Source organism: Mus musculus, chromosome 3 (assembly GCF_000001635.26).
Source record: "Mus musculus strain C57BL/6J chromosome 3, GRCm38.p6 C57BL/6J".
Classification (NCBI taxonomy): Eukaryota; Metazoa; Chordata; class Mammalia; order Rodentia; family Muridae; genus Mus; species Mus musculus.
Window position 1 is genome coordinate 84,116,378 of NC_000069.6, and position 22,848 is coordinate 84,139,225.

At 40.5% G+C, this 22,848-nt stretch overlaps 1 protein-coding gene across 2 annotated transcripts in view; it reads right to left on the reverse strand.

Annotated features, from left to right (window-relative positions):
* Mnd1 (meiotic nuclear divisions 1) overlaps window positions 1–22,848 on the reverse strand; it is a 67,866-nt gene that overhangs the window by 28,445 nt on the left and 16,573 nt on the right. Inside the window, exons 3-5 of one of the 2 annotated variants that reach the window (NM_029797.3) lie at window positions 21,792–21,849; window positions 17,641–17,789; window positions 50–124 (exon numbers count right to left, since the gene is read on the reverse strand). In NM_029797.3, the coding sequence (NP_084073.2) occupies window positions 50–124; window positions 17,641–17,789; window positions 21,792–21,849 (282 nt within the window). The remainder of the gene's footprint in view (window positions 1–49; window positions 125–17,640; window positions 17,790–21,791; window positions 21,850–22,848) is intronic. The other variant, XM_006502262.4, reaches the window with a different exon arrangement.

Consider the following 22,848-nt stretch of genomic DNA (forward strand, 5'->3'; position numbering starts at 1 on the left):
CACATGCACACATTTATATTATTATGTAACTTATAGAACACAAACATACCGTCTCTTGCCGGCCAACTCTTGCTTTCTCAATGCTCTTCTGTAAGTCTGCATGCTTCTGGCTTCCCTCTGACAGCTAGAGAATCAAACATTAAGTAAGTTGCTGAGAAGCTGCCTAGAAGATCCCTTTAGAAGACAAAATGAAACAGACTGTTGGCTTAGCTTGTGTTAGAAAAAAATATTAAAGGCTACACTGAAAAATTTTTCTAATTTAAAAAAATTATGAATCATTAGAGTAGAATTAAAGAAAGGTGTCGTAGTTAGGGTTCCCACTGCTATGATGAAACGCCATGACCAAGAGGAATTTGTGGCCAGAAGGTTTTATTTGACTTATGCTTCCACCTCCATATCCATCACTGGAGGAAGTCAGGACAAGAACTCAGACAGAGCAGAATTCTGGGGCAGGAACTGATGCAGAGGCCATGAAAGGGTTCCTCATGGCATGTTCTGCCTGCTTTCTTATAAAGTCCATTACTAACAGCCGAGGGTGCCACCATCCAAATGGGCTGGGCCCTCCCTACTTACTAATTAATTAGTAATTAATCCCCATCAATTAAAAAATGCTCTACAGAAGTGGTTCTCAACCTTCCTAATGTTTTGACCCTTTAGTACACTTCCTCATCTTGTGGTGACCCCCAATCATAAAATTATTTTCATTACTACTTCATAACTCTAATTTGCTACTGTTTTGAATTTTAGTTTAAACATCTGTGTTTCCAATGGTCTTAGGTGACCCCTGTCAAAGGGTCGTCTGAGATCCACAGGTTGAGAACTGCTTCAGATCTTATGGTGGCATTTTCTCATTTGGGGGTTCCCTCCTCTCAGATGACTAGCCTGTGTCAAGCTAACATAAAATTAGCCTGCACAAAAACTAAGTGTTTTCTTATTTCATCCAAAAAAAAAATACCTTTAATTTTTAAAAAAAAATTTGTTGTTTCTGAGACAAGGTCTCACTATGTAGACCTCACTACATAGTGGGACTCAAGAGAAGACCCTGTTTCTGTTTCCCGGGTGTTGGGACTAAAGACCACACTACACCCAACCCTGAGCAATATGTCTTCAACACTTTTATATACTCTTTAGCTCTTTCCATCTCTATCCACAAATAACCTCTACCTCAAATTACTTCAGTTAGAAATTGGGTTTGAAAATTCAGAAATATCTCCTTTAAAAATCTCTATTTAAATTTCATTTCATTTTGACTAATAGGGTCACTCCAAACTACCATAGGTTGTTCATGGAGACCTGTACGGTGCACTTCAATAGGTCTGTATCTCACTTGTTCCCAAGAAGGGATCTGAGAGGAGCTGCACTCCACACATTAATCTCTCAGAGGACAAAGACTCTGTTTCCTGCTGCCAATTCTAGACATATTTAATTGGTTAATTAATTAATGTAATCATCTTATTCGGCTTAAAAGGCAGATAAATTCCATGCGGAAGCCAATCCAGACAGTGAGTATGGAAAATCCACAAGCACATCCCTAGAAAGGACTGACAAACCTCAGAGCACTCCTGACCCCTCAAAGCTGTGACTCTCACCTGAGTCTCTGAGTAATAAACAATCGCAGCAAAGCCGCAACATCCAGCGTCTACCACATCTTTTACTATAAGCTAAGAAATTCCAGACTCTGGAGAGAAGCCTCTGTCACTCTGGAATCACAGACATCTGGGAAGTAACTGAGGGCTGCATTCATTTAATTTATTAGCTGAAAAGAAACTGACTTCTCACAATATAAATCTAGCTATATAGAGGGAGATGAGTATTTAAATACCAGTCTTGCTTAAAATTCAGAAACATCATCTTTAGGAAGCGGGTAGCTCTACTGTCGGGATGCCTCTACTTTTGAAAGTGCGAGCAGGAAGCACCATCAACCTCCTTTCACTGCTTCTCCAGGCTCCGACTCTGACAGCACACGTCTACAGGCCACACAGACATCGGCAGCCGAACAGTTGTGCCTCTTCTAGAGACACTATCTTAAGTTAGAACAAAACACATGTGGCAGCTTTCTAAGCCAAAACAAGCATCAAGGCTTGAAATTTAGCAACAAGATCCAGTTCTTCAATGAAGAGCCCAATTGATTTTTTTTTTAAACCTCCAAGTTTAAAAAGTTAATATTCTACATCCTGTAGGATCTACCTGAAATAATCTTTAAGTGTATACATCACTTCAATTCAAGAACAGGGGAATTCTCCAATTAAAATAATACACGTACATATTTAAAAACATGGAAGTTATTTATAAAATAAATCAGACACCTTAGCCTTAAAGATAATAATTATGTAAAACAAACACGCTAACATACATTTTATATTTTTTTGAATGAAACACTCAGGTACAAGTCTACTGATAATCATGAAGTAGCATGAAGTAAACATGAAGCAGGACATTCATGAGTTGTCATGTTAAGTAGTTTGGTAACACAGGGCACAATCTCCATGACAGGCCGAAGGCTGCGGGTCCTTGTTAGTTTGCATACACTGACCCCAAGCCCACGGGAGCCGCAGCTCTTGGCAGGCTGCCTCGGCCATCAGGCTTGGGACTCTGTTTTGGTTTTAGGTTTGGTCTTGTTTTGATCTGTAAGAAGTCATATGCCATACTTCCTAATGGGCCCTGTGGAACTAAATCAGACCAGGGCTCTGAGGGGAATGAACTGTGCTGGTCGCCACTGAAGATGGGTCAGTGAGCCAGTAGTTCTTCAGCAGGCTGCTGTCCCACTTCCTGAGCTTCCGACGAGAACAGTGGTGGGGTTCTACCCACAGCTCGCTGAGCACTCGGCAAACACTGCCACTGAGCCACAGTCCCAAGAATTTGCACTTATAAATGTCCTAGGTGATGATGATCCGGCTGATTATGGGTCCACAGTTGTGCGAAGTACTGATCTAAATAAAATTTCCTTTTCTCTGAGTAGCAAAACCAACTGAAATACATAAGATATTAATAATACAAAAATATAATATAGCTTCTAAGAAAAAGAAAATTACTGCTATACATTGTAGTTTGAACTAAAAATATCTCCATATCTCTCTGTATTTAGAAATTGAAAGTTCACACTTACAAAAAAACCTTAAAAAGATATTATCTTATATTTTCAAAAGGTGCTCATCACAAGATTCCTTTAAAGACCAAATTATCCTGGTATATTTTTACAAAATAAAACCAGAATCAACTACATATTATACTACATCTATCCCCATATGTCACTAAGGCTAATGATAATCATCTTTACAGCCTAGTATACCAGAACAAATAGCATCAACTAGAATAGTAAACTGCCCGGGCCTAGAAAAAAAGAGGTTTCATCTTTCGATTCAAGGCTCTAACGCAATACTCTTCTATGAGCACACTGCAGGCTGCCCTGTCCCTAGACATGAAAATACACACAGAAAATACAACAGTCCCACTGCATCCCTTCCTAATAAGCGCACAGTATGGTTTTACATTCACACAGACCAACAAAGGTAACATTTCAAAACGTAAACCAGATGGACCTCTGCACAATGCTTCATAATCCACTATGTTCAGATAAATTTCAAATGTGTGTAAATATAAATATATACAAACTTAGAGATGCACCTGCCTCTGACTGCTGGGTTTAAGGGCATGCACCACCAAGTCTAATGTGTCTATGTTATTTTAAAAACAGCTTTGTTTTTCAGAGTAGTTTTAGGTTCACAGTGAGTTTTCTCACACATTCTAAGCCTACATATCCACAGCCTCCTCACTACCAAAATCTTACGTGAAACGGTGCATTTCTCACAATTTATGAGCCTACACTGACATGACTATCACTGAAGTCCAGGGCACATTAGGATCCAACACTGCTGTTGTGCACTCTGGGGGTTTTAGGAAACACACCCACCATTCCAGTCTCACATAGAATAGTTTCACTGGTCAAAATTCTCCTTGCTCTATTTAGTCATTCCTCCTTCTTCCCCCTAGCCTGGCTTCTTTTACTTAGCAATATGCACTGAAATCCCTCTGAATTCCAAACTGTCCTATGGTTTATGACAACTAATTTCTTTTCATCAGTGAATAATATTCTTTTTTCTTAATTTTTTTATTATTTAAGTGCATGTTATACATCAAACATATTAATCATATTGAGTATTTTGAGAATCAAATAATACATAAAAATTTGTTCAACCTTTATATTCATATCCTTTCACACCCTAAAAATATCATTAGTGAATATTTAATATTATCCATAACTGAGGCTCCTATATCTAATGTTGAATACTAAGTTGTTTCAAAACATACAAAATATTCTTTGGGAATTAAACATAGTAAAAGAACATAAAATATTAAAAATGAATCATTAAGAAATATATTCAAGCCGGGCAGTGGTGGTACACATCTTTAATCCCAGCACTTGGGAGGCAGAGACAGGTGGATTTCTGAGTTCGAGGCCAGCCTGGTCTACAGAGTGAGTTCCAGGACAGCCAGGGCTACATAGAGAAACCCTGTCTCAAAAAAATAAAAAAATTTTAAAAAAATTAAAAAAAAGAAATATATTCAAAAGCCCTTATATGATACCACCTGACATAGTAAGAGTATTTAAAATGCATTATATATCTGTGTACATTGTCTAACAATAAATTTACTTTAAAAAGATTACCAGTGTTTCTAAGAGAGAAATTATTTTATCAGTAAGTATATTTTAAAAATTTCAAAATAGCAAAAACTCTTTGAAGTTAAACATTAAGAAAATTTCAAAATAGCAAAAACTCTTTGAAGTTAAACATTAAGAAAATTTCAAGCACAGTGAGAAAAAATTACCAATAATATTTCCATGATGTTTGCAGAACATGATTTTAATATTTTCAGCTATAAATATCTAACAAATAGATTACTTATTTTAAGATATATATCATTGTTATGTGTCCCTTTTCTTTTCTGATTTCGTTAATTTGGATACTGCCTCTGTGCCTTCTTGTTAGTCTGGCTAAGGGTTTATCTATCTTACTGATTTTCTCAAAGAACCAGCTCCTGGTTTGGTTGATTCTTTGTATAGTTCTTTTTGTTTCCACTTGGTTGATTTCAGCTCTGAGTATGATTATTTTCTGCCTTCTACTCCTCTAGGGTGAATTTGCTTCTTTTTGTTCTAGAGCTTTCAGGTGTGCTGTCAAGTTGTTAGTGTAAGCTCTCTTCAGTTTCTTTTTGGAGGCACTTAGAGCGATGAGTTTTCCTCTTACCACTGCTTTGTGTCCTATAAGTTTGGGTATGATGTGTCTTCATTTTCATTAAATTCTAAAAAGCCTTTAATTTCTTTCTTTACTTCTTCCTTGACCAAGTTATTATTGAGCAGAGGGATTTTCAGCTTCCATGTGTATGTGTGCTTTCCGTTGTTTTTGTTGGTATTTAAGACCAGCCTTAGCCCATGGTGATCTGACAGGGTGCATGGGATTATTTCAATCTTCTTGTATCTGTTGAGGCCTGTTTTATGACCAATTATATGGTCAATTTTGGAGAACGTACCATGAGGTTCTGAGAAGAAGGTATATTCTTTTGCTTTAGGAGGAAATGTTCTATAAACATCTGTTAGATCCATTTGTTCAAAACTTCTGTTAGTTTCACGGTGTCTCTGTTTAGTTTCTGTTTCTGTTAGGCCCTGGTGTGACCAAGCTCCTGGGATCCTAGGAACCTGTGATCCTGTGGTCCTGGGTGTGTTAGAGCCCCTGGGAGTGGAGCTTCTTCTGGGTGTTCTGGGACTGACTGTGTGAGTTAGCGCCCAAGTTCTGCTCAGGGCATCTCTGATCCTATGACCCTGGGTATGTTAGAGAGTCTGGGAGTGGCTTATTTTACTTAGAATGTCTCAAGGATCATCTATGCTGTAGCACTTACCACCTTCCACCTGGAGACAGGGCCTCTTTGTTTACTTCTGCATCTGCTGGGCAGATGTCCAGGAGCTTCCAGGGACAGCCTCTGCCTATCAGTGCTGTGGGTATTTGGGGATCACAGTTATGTGCTATCTCATCCAGTTTTTCATGTGTTCTGGAGATTTGAACTCAGGTCCTTATGAATAGATGGCAAGTGCCTTATACCCTGAGCCACCCAACCCCTTGGACTGATTTCAGTTATTGATATTTAATAAATCTTCACATTTTTATGAATCAAGTTTTTTCCTTGTAGTGCTGAGAATTGAACCTAGACCCTTAAGTATGCTAAATATGCAATCTAAAGCTAGCTATACCCTCAACCCATACGTGTTTTTCATTGTTAAATACTTATGTATTATGTATTGCTCATGCTGTCTGTGAGTGGTCATGCACATCGCAGGTGTGTACAGAGATCTGCTGATAATTCTGTGGAGACAGTGTTCACATCCAACCCTCACATGCGTTCCATTTAGGCTTCTCCACACAGCCTTACTCTCTTGTCTATTCCTAGCAACACCAATGTTCAACTACAGCAACATTGTATTTGTTCAGTTTTCTGACAGGCACAAATCTTACTTACTAAGAAAGAAAAGCTTAGTGATGATACTGCAAGCAGCGACAGGCCACTGTCAATTGCTGGTATCTCCACTCAACTATATTTTTAGTCCTTTATTGGTTTCCTTATTACATGAACTAAAAATTATTGATAAAAATCAAGCGGCTATTGGTCATCATCAATTAGCTAGACAGACACAAACTGACGTTTTTACAATGGGCATCCTCAAAGTGTATGCTGCCCCATTGTCCTAGGAAGTGTGTTGTACTTTTCTTCATTTGTTTGTTAAGATTTAAATTTGGTTTGGGTGCTACTAGATGACAGGCAATGATGCCAGTGAGACTACCACTGAAGTATCTTGAAGTGTTAAAGGTTAGTCAACATGTAAATGTATAGCCTTGAAAATATGAAAATCAGCAAATTTCAAAGTTGAGACTGTTTTATATCTAGTCTAAAATTAAGTTGGTTAGAAAAAAATTATAATGTAGGCAAGTCATGGTTATAAATCAATATAAATACTAGGGAACTGATAGACTCTGTATCTGAATGTGATCAAGTGAAATCATTAAGTCTGAACCATGCATGCCCTGAGTCAAAAGCTCACTTTAAACACAAATGCAGCTGACAGGGTTAATTTTTATGAAATGGCTATAAAATACAGAGCAGCTGGAGTTGCTACTAGAATGTAAATACTAAAATTTATAAAATACTGATGGCCTTTTGGGGCAAATATTGCAAACAAACTGAAATGAGGGTTTTTAATGGCATGCATGGTTTTTGACACTCTGCCACCACCTGGTGGCAGGGCATTAAGGTCTGGCTATTGTGGACTGGGTCTTTTCCAGACTGGTTGATTTATATTTGTCTAGAATGATGCTCACAAGCCTGTATCTCCTGGGAAACACAGAATAGTGTTTGGAGCAGGGACTATGGAATTCGATAACTAGTACAGGGTCACCCTTTTCAACCACACCATGAAGCTCCGACGGCAAAGAAGAGTAATTTCTAGGGAAGTCTGGAAGCCTAGCCTGAAGAGCAAAGCACACAAGAGCAAAGCAAATGGTAAACTTTTTTTTCTAAATCTCTGACAACTTAAAACTAGCATCAAATGCATGCATTTCAACAGCTTTAACCATTGACTGTTTTTCAATTATTTCAAATTGTTTATCAATAAAATACATGCATATTTCCTTCTCCCATCTCTAATATTCCAGTCACCCTATCTCTGCAAACAGTATTTAACTCTTTGGTATCTGACACAACAAGAGATAGAAATAATATTCAACTTAAAAGCACATCTTCATTTGAGGTGGAGGGACAGAGGCTTGCTGCATTGTCCAGGGTGGCCTCTAAATACCCTCCTACCTCAGCCTTCCGAGCAGCTAGGATGCCCGGCTTAAAAGGCTTTAAATACATATGGATGTTATTTGGCAGAATCTCTTAGTTGCTCCTACAAAGCCTTTCACTATTAACAGAGCTCCAATTTCTGTTCAGTCTAGAGTGGTAATGTGCTCTGAAAGAACAGGATGCTCCCAGAACAATCTTTCAGTATAAGCCTGTCAACTCAGACTCTGCCAATGAGACCGAAACAGACGCCTGCCTGGGCAAAGGGGCATGCTGACATTTTCCTCTTATATAAAAGATTCGGGGGGGGGGGGGTGGAGTGGGGATGAACAGGGAGGAAGAGGAAGAGAGGGAGAGACAGAGACAAAGAGAGGGGTGGGGTGGGAGGGGATGGGAAGTCTATTTTCTGGGCACTGTTGAGAGAGGACTTAGGAGTCTCAGTAAGTACTTAGAACCAAACAGGGAAAGTCAAATGTCAAAGGCAGTCTAGATAAAGTGTAGTGCAATTAGCCACCCTTGAGAAGGCTACCTCTAGATTCTTACCTCTGATAATGAATCCCTATTATGGAAGCCAATTTGAATTCCTTTTCTCCCATTTGTTTACTCATACATAAGAATGTCAGCAATAGAGCAAGAGAGGAGAGGGAGACATCTCAGACATTAAGATGCTGTACTGCTCTTCCTCAAGACCCAAGCTGCCTATAACTCCAGCTCCAGGAGACCTGACCCAATCACACCCATATACAAAGAATTAAAAGTAAAAATGCTATATGCTTTAAGAATGTTAATAGTATTTGGTTTTAAGTGAGTTATATACAAATTTATTTTGGAAAAATGCCAATGTGACTATTTTTAAAATATCAGGGCAATGTGAACTTCTGTAGCTTGGAAAATTCTTGCTTGCCAATGTCTCTCAGAGACAGATCTGAAGTAAGCTAACTGGGTAGAAAAAAATAGATGCATAACCTGTAAGACAGACACTACAAATATACTAACCAAGTTGTCTGTTTCTAAGTGCCTGGTGAGAGGGTTCTTAAGGCTAAGGAATGTCAGCTGGGCTCTTCAGAGACTCCATGCAGGTGTATTTAACCAGGAAAAAAGAACCTGTTGACACCAGCAGAGGTCTACACAAGCTGCAATGCAATTTGCAAGCTGAGATTATCTCAGGCAACCAGAATGAATTCAAACTTGAGAGGGCACTCTGTGGCAGTGCATACAGTCTTAATTTGCTGAAGTGACACCATAAACTTGGACAGAATTTACTAAAGTGTGTTTCATGGAACACTAATAGCTCAAGGAAACTGGATAAGGAAGACTTGCATATTTAAAGGCTCCAAGAATTCAAACTAGCTACTTGTGTGAACCCAGGGTTCCAAATTCTTTTGATTACAGAACCTCCTTTTCAGTAACACATTGCATCTGTTACTCAGAATCCTGTCAAGTATAATTCAGGCAAAATGGTAGAAAAATGAAATGATGAAGTTAAAAATACACACTTAATTGTTCCCACATAACATTCATTCCCAAAGCTAAGTTTTTTTTTTTTTTTTTTTTTAAAGTCAATATTACACCAGTGTTCCAATAATCCTGACTGTTTGGTGGAAATCATTTTCACTGCCATATGTTATCAGGCAGAAGGAAAGGGACTGTAGGGCAGGGCAAGACTCTTAGGCCAAGTGCTCAGCACTTAGGACTGAGCCCAGGCTCTGCTGAAGTCAGGCAGGGGCGCAGTGATTAATGTGTTTGTTCAGCACTTCGCAGATCTCTCTGCAGCTCAGTCACTGTGGTACATGCTACCAACAAAAGATGAGCAAGCTATAGTCCCTCCCCTGAAAGACTGCTTGCTGTGGTGGTTCTAACTCCACAAAGGCTTCTTCGTGCTACAGAGGAAGTGTGAATACAGTCTCTGTGGTGGTGACTGCTGTTGACTGTTGACCACAGGAAGAACGACTGTAAACCCTTTCCCCCTCAAGTTACTTATTTCAGGTGTTTTGTTAGATGGACATAAGTAACATCCTCAGTCACTCTTCATGACTGTGTGGACCACGCCACGTCACAGTGATGACATCAGTCATAATGCTTGCCACAGCAAACATTCACCAAACATTCATCAAACGAATTAACGGAGGTAGTGCCTGTCTTTATTTTTTTTTTTTTAAATTCTAGTTATCTACATAGTCCCAAAGTAGACTTACTCTTTGAAGACTCGATTTTAGCTGTAAAAATCTCTACATGCCTGTTTCTAAATACTGGCAGCGGCAGAGACTCCAAACTGAGAACATCTCTCACTGTCTCCAAAAGTAACAACGAAATCCAGCTTCATGTTCTTTACTTGTCAGAATGCAATGCTTCCTATACACCAACTCCTAGAAAGGCTGGCCTGGCCTAGCCTCCAAACAAGATTCCGAATAAGGAACTATAAAAGTTCTGGGGGAGCGACTTCCTAGGTCTTACCTGTCTCAGAAGCCATTGAATACTGCTATACAGCTGCTGCCATGCTAATTAAATTCTTATCTTTAAGAAGTCACATGTTTTAATTGCAAATTTAAAATATTGCTTTGACTTATAAAATGTAAATAAAGTGCATACAACATTTCCTACCCTTAATTTCTAAGAGTGCGACTCAGTACTGCCAGGCGCAGTCAGGTTGTTGTGACCTGTAATCTCCAGAACTGCTCATCTGTTCAACAAGACCTCCCTCCCCACCCCAGACCTCAGCAACGCCAGTTCCACTTTCTGTTTTGAGACTGGCTACACTTCATGTCCAATACAAGGGGAATTACCATAGAACATCCCCTGAAAGATAAATATACACACTGTACACATGGCATAGGAGCAAAATCCTGCCACACTCCTCACTTGGGCATAGACCCTCTCAGACTAAGTGGGGGATGGAGACAAGGTGAGAACCTCCTGAAGGTCTTGCTGCCCAAGCAGAGCCTCCTCCATGTGATGTGTCAGAGCCGCCATCCTTTATAAGGCTGAATGAAACCAGGATGATTGCTTTAAGAATTAACTTCAAGGCCATTCTAGACATTTAACAATTATTTTATTTTTAATTATATTAGGGGGAGGCTATTTGCTCTTGAGCCCAGGTGCCCTTGGAGGTCAGAGGTGTTGGATCCCCCTGGAGCTAAAGTTACAGGTGGTGCTAAGGTATGGGTGCTAAAACATAACTCAGGTGTTTGTAAGAACAGAATGAGTTCCTAACTGCTGAGCCATCCCTCTCCAGCCCCCTAACAATTTCTTTACAACTTTTAGGATACAGAGAAATGTCACTTCACTTGGGAGTTTCTTCAGATTACACACAGAGTCACCACAACAAGGACTTGTGACAGGGATCTAGTTATTTCTAACTGTCACATGAGCTAAAATAGCTGCTTCTGGTATCAAATTCCGAAACATGAATTTCAAAAGGAATGAGACAGCATGTGCCTTGCTATTTGCAGCATCTCTAGAGGAAGCTCTTCCTGCCTCCGGAGCACTTTAATTTATGAGACTACAAGTGCATCACAGCTACTTAGAGGGGCCAGTTTCAAACCATTTCTTCAGTCCAACCTAGATCTTTATTTTAGCTTTGTAGAAAAAAAAATACTATACTGTGAGTTACTTTCAGCAAAATCAGTAATATCTTAAGCACATTAATCAAAGGGAGGGAAAATAACAACACTGTCTTCTAACATTTATAATCTAATTGTTTTAACCATGTTAGAAAAAAATATAAATTTATTCTGGCAGGAAATTTTGCATTTCCTCTGCTTGGTGTACATAACAAAACCAGCCACTAAGACATCCCATAATAGTATGGCCTCAATGTGACTTCCAGCTTTATGCTTCCATGACCACAAAACAAACAAGTCTTTGCACATTCTTCCTAAGCTAGATGTCAGCTATGCACTGAATGTAATTGTTTGTTTTCTCTTAACAGCATGGGCCACACTGTCAAAACACATAGATGCAAATCTTCCTTTATCATCTCCTAATAGTGTCTCCATGAGCAAGTTTTCTGATATGTAAAACACAGTTAATACCAACACTGATGCCTCATACAGGTATAAGAACCGTAGGATACAGCACTCACTAAACCTTCCTAAGCAGACACCAACAGTGCCTCTTCAGACATCTCAACTTCCATTTAAACCAGTGGTTCTAAATCTGTGGGTCGTGGCCCCGCTAAGAGTTTTATATAAGACATTCTGTATATCAGATATTTACATTATAATTTGTAACAGTAGCAAAATTACAGTTATGAAGTAGCAACAAAATAACTTATGGTTGGGGTTTACTACAGGGGGAAACGTCCTGCAGGATCACAACATTAGGAAGATTAAGAAACACTGCTCTAAGCCTATCCCACCTTTCAGTTCAAAACAACATTTCTAAGAACTCCTTGTTAACTATACATATTTCTATCCTTGTCTTTGGGTGTGAGATTTCTCAGTTCGGTGAAGGCACTTGCCACCAAGCCTGATCACCTTCCACATGGTGAAAGGAGAGACTTCACCCCTGTGGGTTGTTTTCTGATTTTTACCCATGTGCTATGGCACATACATACAGCCCTATACATACAAATGAATGAGCAAACAAATAAATAAATGCCATTTAAAACATTTTAAGAGCCTTGTCTTTGTCCTAAACTGTATAACAGAATACACAGCAAAGCTTAGCATTTGCCACTACCATATTAAAAATTATACAGGTACATTTTTTTTTAGTTTCTTGTTAATTATTTCCAAGTAAGTTAGATAACTGTGCCTTATCAAGGAAACTTCGAATTCTCTAGGCACAAGATCGCCTATTCTTTCTACTCAGAGAATTTACCAGCACATGGCAAGTCTCTAGGAGGTTAACACATGACATGGACAGCTCACAGTTGGCTTGCCATCTTAGAAAATGGTGAACTTAAAACAAATTACAACTGTGAGTCCTTCAGACTGTCTTCAATGATGACCAACATATACAATCAAAGCATGAAGGAGAAAAAAATATATTTCCTGATTTAATTTTCAAATTTCCTATAAGAATGTCTATCCTCAAGAGACAAGCACATTCCAGCACATAATTGGAGTCAGTGGCAGAACAGGAAGGACATTAAAAGGAAGGAAATGAAGAGCTGCCCCACCCCCACCCCAGGCCAATCTGGAAATAATTAACAAGAAAACTCAAAGGAAGTCAACATTATACTTTGGCAATCTGCAGAGGAGCGGATCCTTCAGTGCAGCCGTGAGTGTGGCCAATCAGCAGTGACTCGTCTTCATGTGAGTCACACAGCAAAGCAGCATCCTTCAGGCCCTGGCCACCATTGTCACTCACTTTGCTCTCCTGTATAAAAATCACCCGGCTCACAGTGGTTTCCTACGAAGCATGAACACTGGCTTCTCCTTTTTGAATGGCCTTCCATAAAATGCACGCCCTCAGTTACTTGCTCTGATTGAGCAAATAAGTTTCCCGTCTACACTCCCGGGTGAGCCATAATTTACCTCAATGTGTGGCCCCATATGCAGAAACCCTAAGGTAGCAGGAACCTTACACTTCACCCGCACCACAGCCCATAAAAGCAGACTGGCCTCTCTCACAAATGGGGAAAGCAAGCCTCTGGAAAGTTGAAGAAAAGCTTGCAAGTTTTTCCATCTGCTTGAGAAAAACAAAACCAAAGCCCTGTTGTGGGTTAGAACAGAGCTCAGAACAGGAGGCAGAGGACCCAGGCCTACCTGTTGGCATGCCCCGGCTTCTGACTTACAGAGGTGGGTATGTCAGGTTAAGCTGCTACCTCGGCTTCTAAGAGAAGATGACAGAGGGGTGGACCCTAAACTACATGGGATGCCAAATCTCAGACCAGTAGGACAGGAGTATATTGACAGCAGCTACTATATGATGGCTTGGCAAATCTGGCTTATGTTAACCTCTTACACTGTGGTCCAAGAAAACCAGAGCAATGGGAACAGAAACAGCCTGGTCTTTAATCACTCGGTATAAACATCAACTGCTATCAACTTTGAAATAGTTAGACTCACAGTACTACCAAGACATGCTTGCTTGCTTCTATAAGGATTACCCAAGTACCCAGTATAGTTAGTTACTATGAACTATGGTAAGTCTAGAATTAAAGCATGAGAAACCATATTTGGCCTTTTTCATTTAAGGTTAAACATCTCTGCCTTATTCCATTGGACAAGAAATGTATAATAAGCATCCGAGTACCCAATGTAAGACAGAACTGACCATCTAGAAGGCTCAAACATTCAGTAAGTTATTTGTTGAATAAAGAAAACACAATCTTTATTCTCAAGCAACAAAAATCAACTATGACAGCAAATTCAATCACACTGATCCTAACACTAAATATAAATGGTCTAACACTAAAAGACAGAAATTGTCAGCTTATATAAAAATGCAAAACCCAATTATATATCCTTAGAAGCAGCACACTGCAAACAGAAAACAAAAATAAATATGGAATGTACTAAGCAAAATTTAACCAAAAGAAAGACTGTTTGTTGTTGTTGTTGTTGTTGTTGTTGTTGTTGTTGTTGTTGTAATTGCCCTTTGTACCCAGGGGCTCCACAAACACTGATTCAATCACCTAAGAATAAAAAAGCTCTCAGGGGGAAAATGCATCTGTACTAGACTTTCACATTTTTGTCATTGTTCTATAAGCATAACTGTTTACATAGAATTGACATTTATTAGGTAACAGTCTAGGCATGACTGCAGGAAATAAACTGCACTCTGGAAAGACCCACAGTGAGAACGGAGGGAAACCTTGGTCTACAGAGCCAAAGTGTCTTAACTGAAGGGCTGTGCTGGGAAGCCCGTGCTCCCCCAGGACGACACTCAGCTGAGAATGCAGCCTCCATCCAACAAGACCGAGAGCCAGAGGGACTCACTGAAACCACGCTGAGTTTTCAGACACACAGAAATGGAGGGTGGTATCAGGGTTTGTTTCTTGAAGTTACAGTGTCTGAATACACTGTTTTTTCACCCAGTAAAAAATAACTAACAGAAGACCTAACCCAGATTTATAAAAAGACTGCAAGGCAACATACTTATTCAGAATATGACCACAAGTAGTGAAATAATCAACAATAACAGAGCTGCATAAAGGCTTAACTGCCAAGGAGACCAGAGGTAAAGAGGTCAAGTGGCTTCCAAGTCCCAAGACCTTTCACTTAGGCTCTGCCCCTATTTGAACAAGTCTTCAGCCTCACGCTTCTTCATATGTGTATACTTATCTTTAAAGTATAGATTACACATGATCACAGAAGCACCTCCCACTGTCTGTTTCTTTCTCTCATCTGGTCACTTAGAAGTATGGTACCAGCTGTCTTCCTGTTGCTAGCTGCCTCACCCTATGTCCATCCAAGTACTCACCACAGTTGCTCTCCCTTCCACAAATATACAAGCCTCCCTTTGACACAGGCTACATTAGTAAACACATGTCATGTTTACTACAGGACACCAGTGGTGCACGTCAAAACCACTTACTATATTTGTGGTGAGCTCTTAATACAAGGGTAAAGAACAAATGTCAGCGGGTCTGAGAAAGTGTCAGAAGTGTGAGAATCTGGCTAAGAACAGATGAAGGAAAACTGAATTCACAAAAGTGATAAAAGCAAAAATCAAGACAGAAAAATGCAATACGGTTTAAAGAAATAGCCACGTGCCATAGTTTACAACCTTGCCATGTTAAAGGTTTGACTCAAAGTGGGAATACAGGGAGGTGGTAGAACCATCAGTAGGTGGGACCTAATGGAAGGAAATGAGGTCACTATAGGTGTGTTCTCCAAAGGCATTGTGGGCACAGGCCTTTTTAATTCCTATTTGCTCCCTGTCTTATGATGCACTTTGGCCATGAGACATGTGGGGTCATATACTATGGCCTGTTTTATAGTTGGCTTATTTCCCTAGCATATCTTCAGGGACCATCACATTGTACTGTGTATCAGAATTTATTCCTTTCTACAATGAAAAAGACTCAATTTTCATTTTCCCTCGGCAGATATTTGGGTAGCTACCATCTTTACAAAATAAAAATAAGAATTCTGCCCTGACCATGGATTCCAAAATCTCTTCAGTATTATATTTTCAAGTCGTTGGATACAAGGGGTTTATACATCAACACTGAAGAAACCAATGAAAAGTCAGCAAAAGATTAAAATAAAACTCTATCTTCTCCCATACAGATGGCACTCACGTATAAATTGGAGCCCCACACCACAGCATCGGAGAGCTGCAAACAGAAACAATGAAATACCACCACAGGCTGGTTATGTTGTTAAGACAAACACATATCATCTACTGACCATGGCGCTGTGCAATGACAGGAAAACTCAGTCTCCACAGATGAAAATGTACAACAGTGCATCTACACTGGACGGCACACAAAACACACTAACCACATAATCCAGAAATGAGGGCCCTCGGTACCCAAATAAGTTGAAAGCATACACTAGACAAAAGCATGGACACAAAGGTCTAATAGCAGATCTTTTTTATAACCTGGAAGCATCCAAGATGTCCAAAAGCTCAATGCATGTATTGAGATATATTGAATGTGATAAAATGTATTCACTGATAAGAAAAATGAGCTATCAAACCTCTGAAGACACAGTGGAACCTCAAATGCATCTTGTTAAGCACAAGAAGCCAATCTGAAGGCTGCAGCACGGATGGTTTCATTTGCCACGTGCAAGTCTGGAAAAGTAAAACTCTAAAGACATAAAAGGCCAGCTGCCTCCTGAGGCAGGACTGCCGTGTGAGGGGCCTGGGTTACAGAGAGGTCCTGTCTTAAACAGAGCAAGAGCAGTGGGCTAGAGCTGAAGGACCAGAAGGAAGAACAAGCAAAGTAAGGAGGTGTCTCACACAGTGACACTGCTGGGGAAGACACTGTACTTATAGACACAGGAAATCATGCATTTCCCAAAATCTGTAGGTTGGTAGCACACACTTATAATCCTAACACTTGGGAGGTGAAGGCAGAATAATCATGGGTCAAAAATCTCCTCAAATGCAAAGCAAGATTATGGCTGGCCTAAGCCACAAGACATTGTCTCAAAAAAATAAAAAATACACCAGAAAGCAAAAGAACAACAATAACAAAAATCTCACAGTAAAGCAAAACACAAGAACCTCATTCAATCCCCAGATCATGTAAAATGCCAAACACAGTGATGTATGCTTGTAAACCTGGCACTGTGAAGGTGGGGACAGGAGGATGCCTGGGACTTCCGTGGCCAGCCAGTCTAGCTAATTGTTAAGTTCTAGTCAATAAAAACCCTGTCTCAGTAGGAGGTAACAGCATTCTGGAAGACACCAAAGGTTGTTCTCCAGCTCACCCCCTTTTCTCTCTCTCTCTCTACACACACACACACACACACACACACACACACACACACACATAAGTGCATGCACATACCCCCTACACTCTCCTTTTCCATCATTTCCTATAAACCAAATCTAAAGCTGTCCCTCCCAGAGTCTACTGATTTTTTTAAAAAAAGAACTAAAATACTAGAAAATATAACATAGGAAAATAAAAGGTGAAGCCCTCTAAGGTCATTTTATGGTTTTGTGTTGTTATGCTTAGTGTTTGGGAGGGAAACCCAGGGCTTGTGCAAGCTATGGAAGCAGCCTGCCACTGAGCTACACCCTTAGCTACACCCTTTTATGAGAAAGAGATGCTAATTTCCTTTAGGCGTTGAGCCCAAATAAGAATGTATGATTGAAGTTTAAGGGAAGCCACTGACTGAGAAAAGCATTAAGGGAAACACTTCTGTCCTACAAAGCACATCTCTTCATAAGGCGGTGACTTACCTGAGAGTTCAGAGCCTCCAACTTGCGCTTCCTGGCATGAAGAGCCTTGCTCGGAAAAGCCCAATAGTAATTGGACGTCCCGATCCTCTCGCAGTCAACCATACCGTCATCCACTAGGCTCTGAAGGACTTCCTTCACTGACATGGCGGCTGGGGAGAAAACGTTCACAGACGCTAAGTTAAGCAGCATCCTATGTACAATTCAAAAGCAAATAACTAGAGAAACATTGCAGAGAACATTACAAGTAAGAGCTAGGCATCTAGGTGTGACACAAAAGTGAGGTGTCCTGGGCTCATGAGGCAAACATTGCAGGTCCTCTTCCACACAGACCTTAGGAGCTTATGTGGGAGTGAAATGTGGACAGAGGCCATGAAACTGGAAAAAGGCATGAGAGAAGAAAGGTTCACAAAGGTGGCAGCTGAACACTGGTGGTGGAACAACCCTGGGACTTATTACAGGGTACCCGTGAGACGGGGGCACCAAGGGGGACTAACCAAAACAGAGTAGATATCACAGCACCATGAGAAAACCTAGACTTTGTGTGGTGATTTAAAAACCAATAAACTTGTCCTATACACAGTGATGGTAAATATATTTTAGCTACCTGCACTGTATTTATTTTTGTAGTGGTAGAGTTTAAAGCCAGGTTTGAACATGTAGCTAAGTGCTCTATCACTAAGCCCCACTCCTAGCCTTTTCAACCCACTCTGAAGACACACTAGAACAAACAGTATGGCCCCCCACAACCAAATTACAAATGGAAAGATAAAAGAAAGGATTCAAGGAGACCAGTATTATCAACCTGAGTGGAAAATATTGCAGTGTACCTAAAACTACATGCATGCCTTTCCTTCTTGAAGAAATTTCACTTGTATGATCTCAGCCACAAAACACAAAGATGGACATACCTGTTTGTCAAAGCATTTTTTTAGTATCTAAAGAAATTGGAAAGTAGCCCAATAACTGGATTTCTAAAACCACAATGCAATGTTATGCCAATTTTAATGCCATGGATAAATAAATGCTGCCCTGTGTAGCATATGAGGAGGGGACGACAGTATGTAGTAATGTGACAGGAGTTTGCATGGCAAGCAGATCAAATGTGAGTTTTACTTTCTTCTTTTTCTTTATTTCCCAGAAATAGACATGTATTACCTTCAGCTAAGAAAACTAAAAGTTGTGAAAGATTAAGCAATACAGAAACAAAATAGTTCCAATATTTAGGACTAAGATTTAAAATCAGAATCTACTAATTATGCTTACTTCCTATGTACCAAAAGCTATAACCCTATTTTAATATCTATTTAAAATTTTCCTAAAGCAGATCTCTAGCTATAAAACTTATTTAAAATTTAAAGATCTAATATGTAAAATTGACACCAAATGTGTCAATGTGCAAAACTTTCACCCCTACTCATACAGTCTACACTGAAAGTCAAAGGACTCTGAAATGAGAGGAGCCAGTGGGGAGGCTCCGGGGCACAGGGGAGGAGCCAGCAGGGAGGCTCCCGGGCACAGGGGAGGAGCCAGTGGGGAGGCTCCGGGGCACAGGGGAGGAGCCAGAGGAGCCAGCAGGGAGGCTCCGGGGCACAGGGGAGGAGCCTCTCCGTGGCACAGTGCTCCCCTAGCGTGGACAGGACCTGGACACAACGCCCAGGACTGAAAAGAAAAAGAATAGCCAGTGAGCACAACTTGGTCAAACCTTTCCCGAAGGCAACTTAAGAATACACAGTCAAACTCTTGAGAGCTACGCAGCCTTTATTTTCAATTTTTCTCCTGCAGACAGAGAGCCTAATGAAGTAATGAGAGGTGGACAAACACTTGCGGACAAAGGTTTGGCTTGCTTGGATTCCCACAGACAGGCCCTTACGCAGCAGTTAAGGCACCACCAGAGAGCACTGGCTTCAGGGTAAGGCCCTGTGCCCAGTCCCCATTCCCAAAGTTCTGGCAACCAGGACAAGACAGGCCCGGCAGTGACTGGTGAGGAAGCTGTGTTTGTTTTACAGGCAGCCTGCGTTGTCATTCCGGGTGGCCTTTCCTCAGGAGACATGTACAAAGACCTCTCTCTTCCTGTTCTTATAATTAGAGTTCCACTCTTAACACCTCACATAATCGTGTATTTCTCCATTTGACTGTGACACTCTCTCACCATGGAGATCAAACTAACTCAACTCATGATTTCTCAAGTACTGAGACTGCAAAACTCCCTCGTGAAGGTCCGATTTCCAGAGGGTTGGAGATTCAACATATGAATTATGAAAGAGTACAGTTCAGTCCAGAGCACAGAGCATGTTAATTACATAATATTTTTAGCAGCAGTATTTGTACACAATCTAGATTAGCGGTTCTCAATCTTCTAACTTTCAGGCCCTTTAATACAGTTCCTCATGTGTGCTGACTCCCAACCATAAAATAATTTTCACTGCTACTTTCTAACTGTAATTTAGCTACTGTTATGAATAGTAATGCGTTTTCCAGTGATCTTCTGTGACCCCTGCGAAAGGTTCGTTCAACCCCCAAAGGGAACATGACCCACAGGATAAGAAGCACTGATCTATTTAGTCAACCATAGATGACCAACTAAGCAAGTTTGATAAGTAGTCATAGGATAGAATTCACTTCCAAAGCAAGTTATCTACACATGCAGACGAGGTGTTATATAAAACAGATGCATGGCAAAGCGCAGCTCAGTGGTAGAGTACTAGGCTGAGGGTGAGGCCCTGGGTAAGCCCCAGCACTCACTGCCCCACCACACACACATAATCACACACACAAAACTGCATAAGCTGTATGATCCCCTCGCAGAATGTCAGATCTTTACAGATACACACTGACAAATAAAACTTCAAAACGTTTACAGTCGTGATCTTAGAACAGAAGAATTACAACATTTTTTTCTCCTTAGCTCAGTGATGAGAGCTGCTATTCTACCTGTCTCTCCTGAAAACCTCTGAAACTGAGCAAAACTAACTTCTCCTTTGAAGCTGTTCCATCAGGCATTCTGTCATAGCAATGCAAAGTCTGACCAGCAGGTAAGTGTAATTAAAAAATAAGGATCTCCAGATGAAATCACCTTGGGTGCAGAATCAGCCCTATGGTTAATGACTGTCACAGAGAAAGGGAACAGACAACAAAGACAGGAAGAAGGACACTGGCAGATGGCACCAAGAGTAGGAATCAGGCACACACTGCTGGCAGCCTGCGGATCCTAGGACAGAAGGAAAGCATTCTTCCTCAGGATCCCAGGGAGCCAGCGCTGTAGCTGGTCTTTGCTACTTTGTGGGTTCTTCTTTTTCCCGCCCTTTATCCACCCAGTTTCACCTCCTAACACTAGATGGGAGAGAAACACAGATGGGGGGGGGGCGGTAATAGGGGGGAAGGAGGGAGAAAGGGAGAGAGAGAGGGAGAGGGAGAGGGAGAGAGAAAGAAAGAGATATCTAAATCTAACTTTTTCTTAGTTCTTGGAGCACAACTACTAACAAACTCCAACCAAACCCCCCTGAACAACCAGCAACCACCCACCCAATTTATTGGGGCACTGGCATTTATATACCCTCTAAAAATTCCCAGAATTCCATACGAAAACAGAAACTAACTGCAACTGGCAAAACCACGCCTCTGCTGGAGCACGAAGCAAATCATAGTCAGCTGCTGGGACCCCACACCTGGGGTTAAAATGAAAACATATTCTTATAATAGTTCTGTATTTTTTAAAGAAACAAAAATTCCAGAACTATTACTACACAACCATGCCTACACCGTCATGTCAATCTTTTGCCTCTAGAGCTCAGAGGCACAGAAAATCAGCCATTTTCTTTAAGCTATCAAATTTATAATAAATAGTAATACAGCCTCAGGAAACTCATGCACTATGTAAAGATACCAAATCATATTTGACAAACACTATAATCTATATTTCCGTTGAAATAAACAATAACAGTATATATGCAGTATATATATATATATATATATATATATGCAGAGTGTCCAAACACAGAGACTGCTTCGATTCCTAAGGAGTATCACATGGGGCTTTTACAAATATATTTATTTCTAGATGTCGGTATTGTCCATAAAAGGAAAGAAGAGTGCAGAAAAGCCTGAGTCCTGGGCCCCCGAGTCCCCACCTCTGTCGGTCTCCTAGTACTTACTTATGCCTTTCTCTTTGGGAGCAAGCTTCTCCAGGTCTTTCAGCTGGAATACATCTTTCTGGTGGAAAGAGTTTAAGAAGATAAGAAATACGTAATTACTTTTTACTACTTATTTACATTTACTACAGCTGTGTTCAGAAAACATAACATCAAAAAGCTATGTCTACAAATGAACAATGTACTAGAAATGAGCATTTCAGAACTAGAAGAAACCATCTCATTCAATGCCATCCATGGAACTTAAGGGAGACTTACTCTACATGAGCACAGTTGCCTGTTCACGACTGGAACAACCTCACACCTTCTCATCGAAGCAGGAAAACTAGCTGGGGGGGGGGGGGCAGCTACGCCATCAGATAATGTGCTGCTCTGACACTCTGAGGTTTAGAAAGCCAAAAAACAGGAGGCTGGAGAGATGACTCTGGAGTCAAAAGCACTCGCTGCTCTTACAAAGGCCCCTAATTTGGTTTCCAATATCCTCATGGTGGTTCAGGGCATCTGGTGACCCCTTCTGGCATCTGTGGGAACCAGGCATGCACATGATTCACATACAGACATGCAGGCTAACCCTTATGCACATAAAAAATTTAAATAATAAATCTAAAAAAAAAAACCCAACAACCCAAAACCAAATAAACAAGCAAACACCCCCGCCCCCCGCAAAAAAAAAAAAAAAGACTCAGTGATGGGAGGATTTTGCCTAGGCCCCAAATTTTGAAGCCAGTCTAAGCAATATAATAAGGCCATATATCAAAAAGGAAGGCGGGGGGGGGGGGGGGGAGGGGATGAGGGCGGGAACAAGAGTCAAAGAAAAAAGAAAGAGGGAAAAGTGCTGGACTTAGTATGGATCATGCTTCAGACGCAGCTGTGGTAACTAACTGTGGTAACAGCTGTCCAAGCTGGTTTTCATTTAAGGTTTTATGAAGCAGTTAACTCTATGTGATAGAAAAGCTGTCTAGCTCATGCAATCACTGATCCACTTATTGACCCATACACTGATGCATTTAATATACATAGAGCGAAATACACTCATGGAGTATTTAATCTAGTGGCCAGG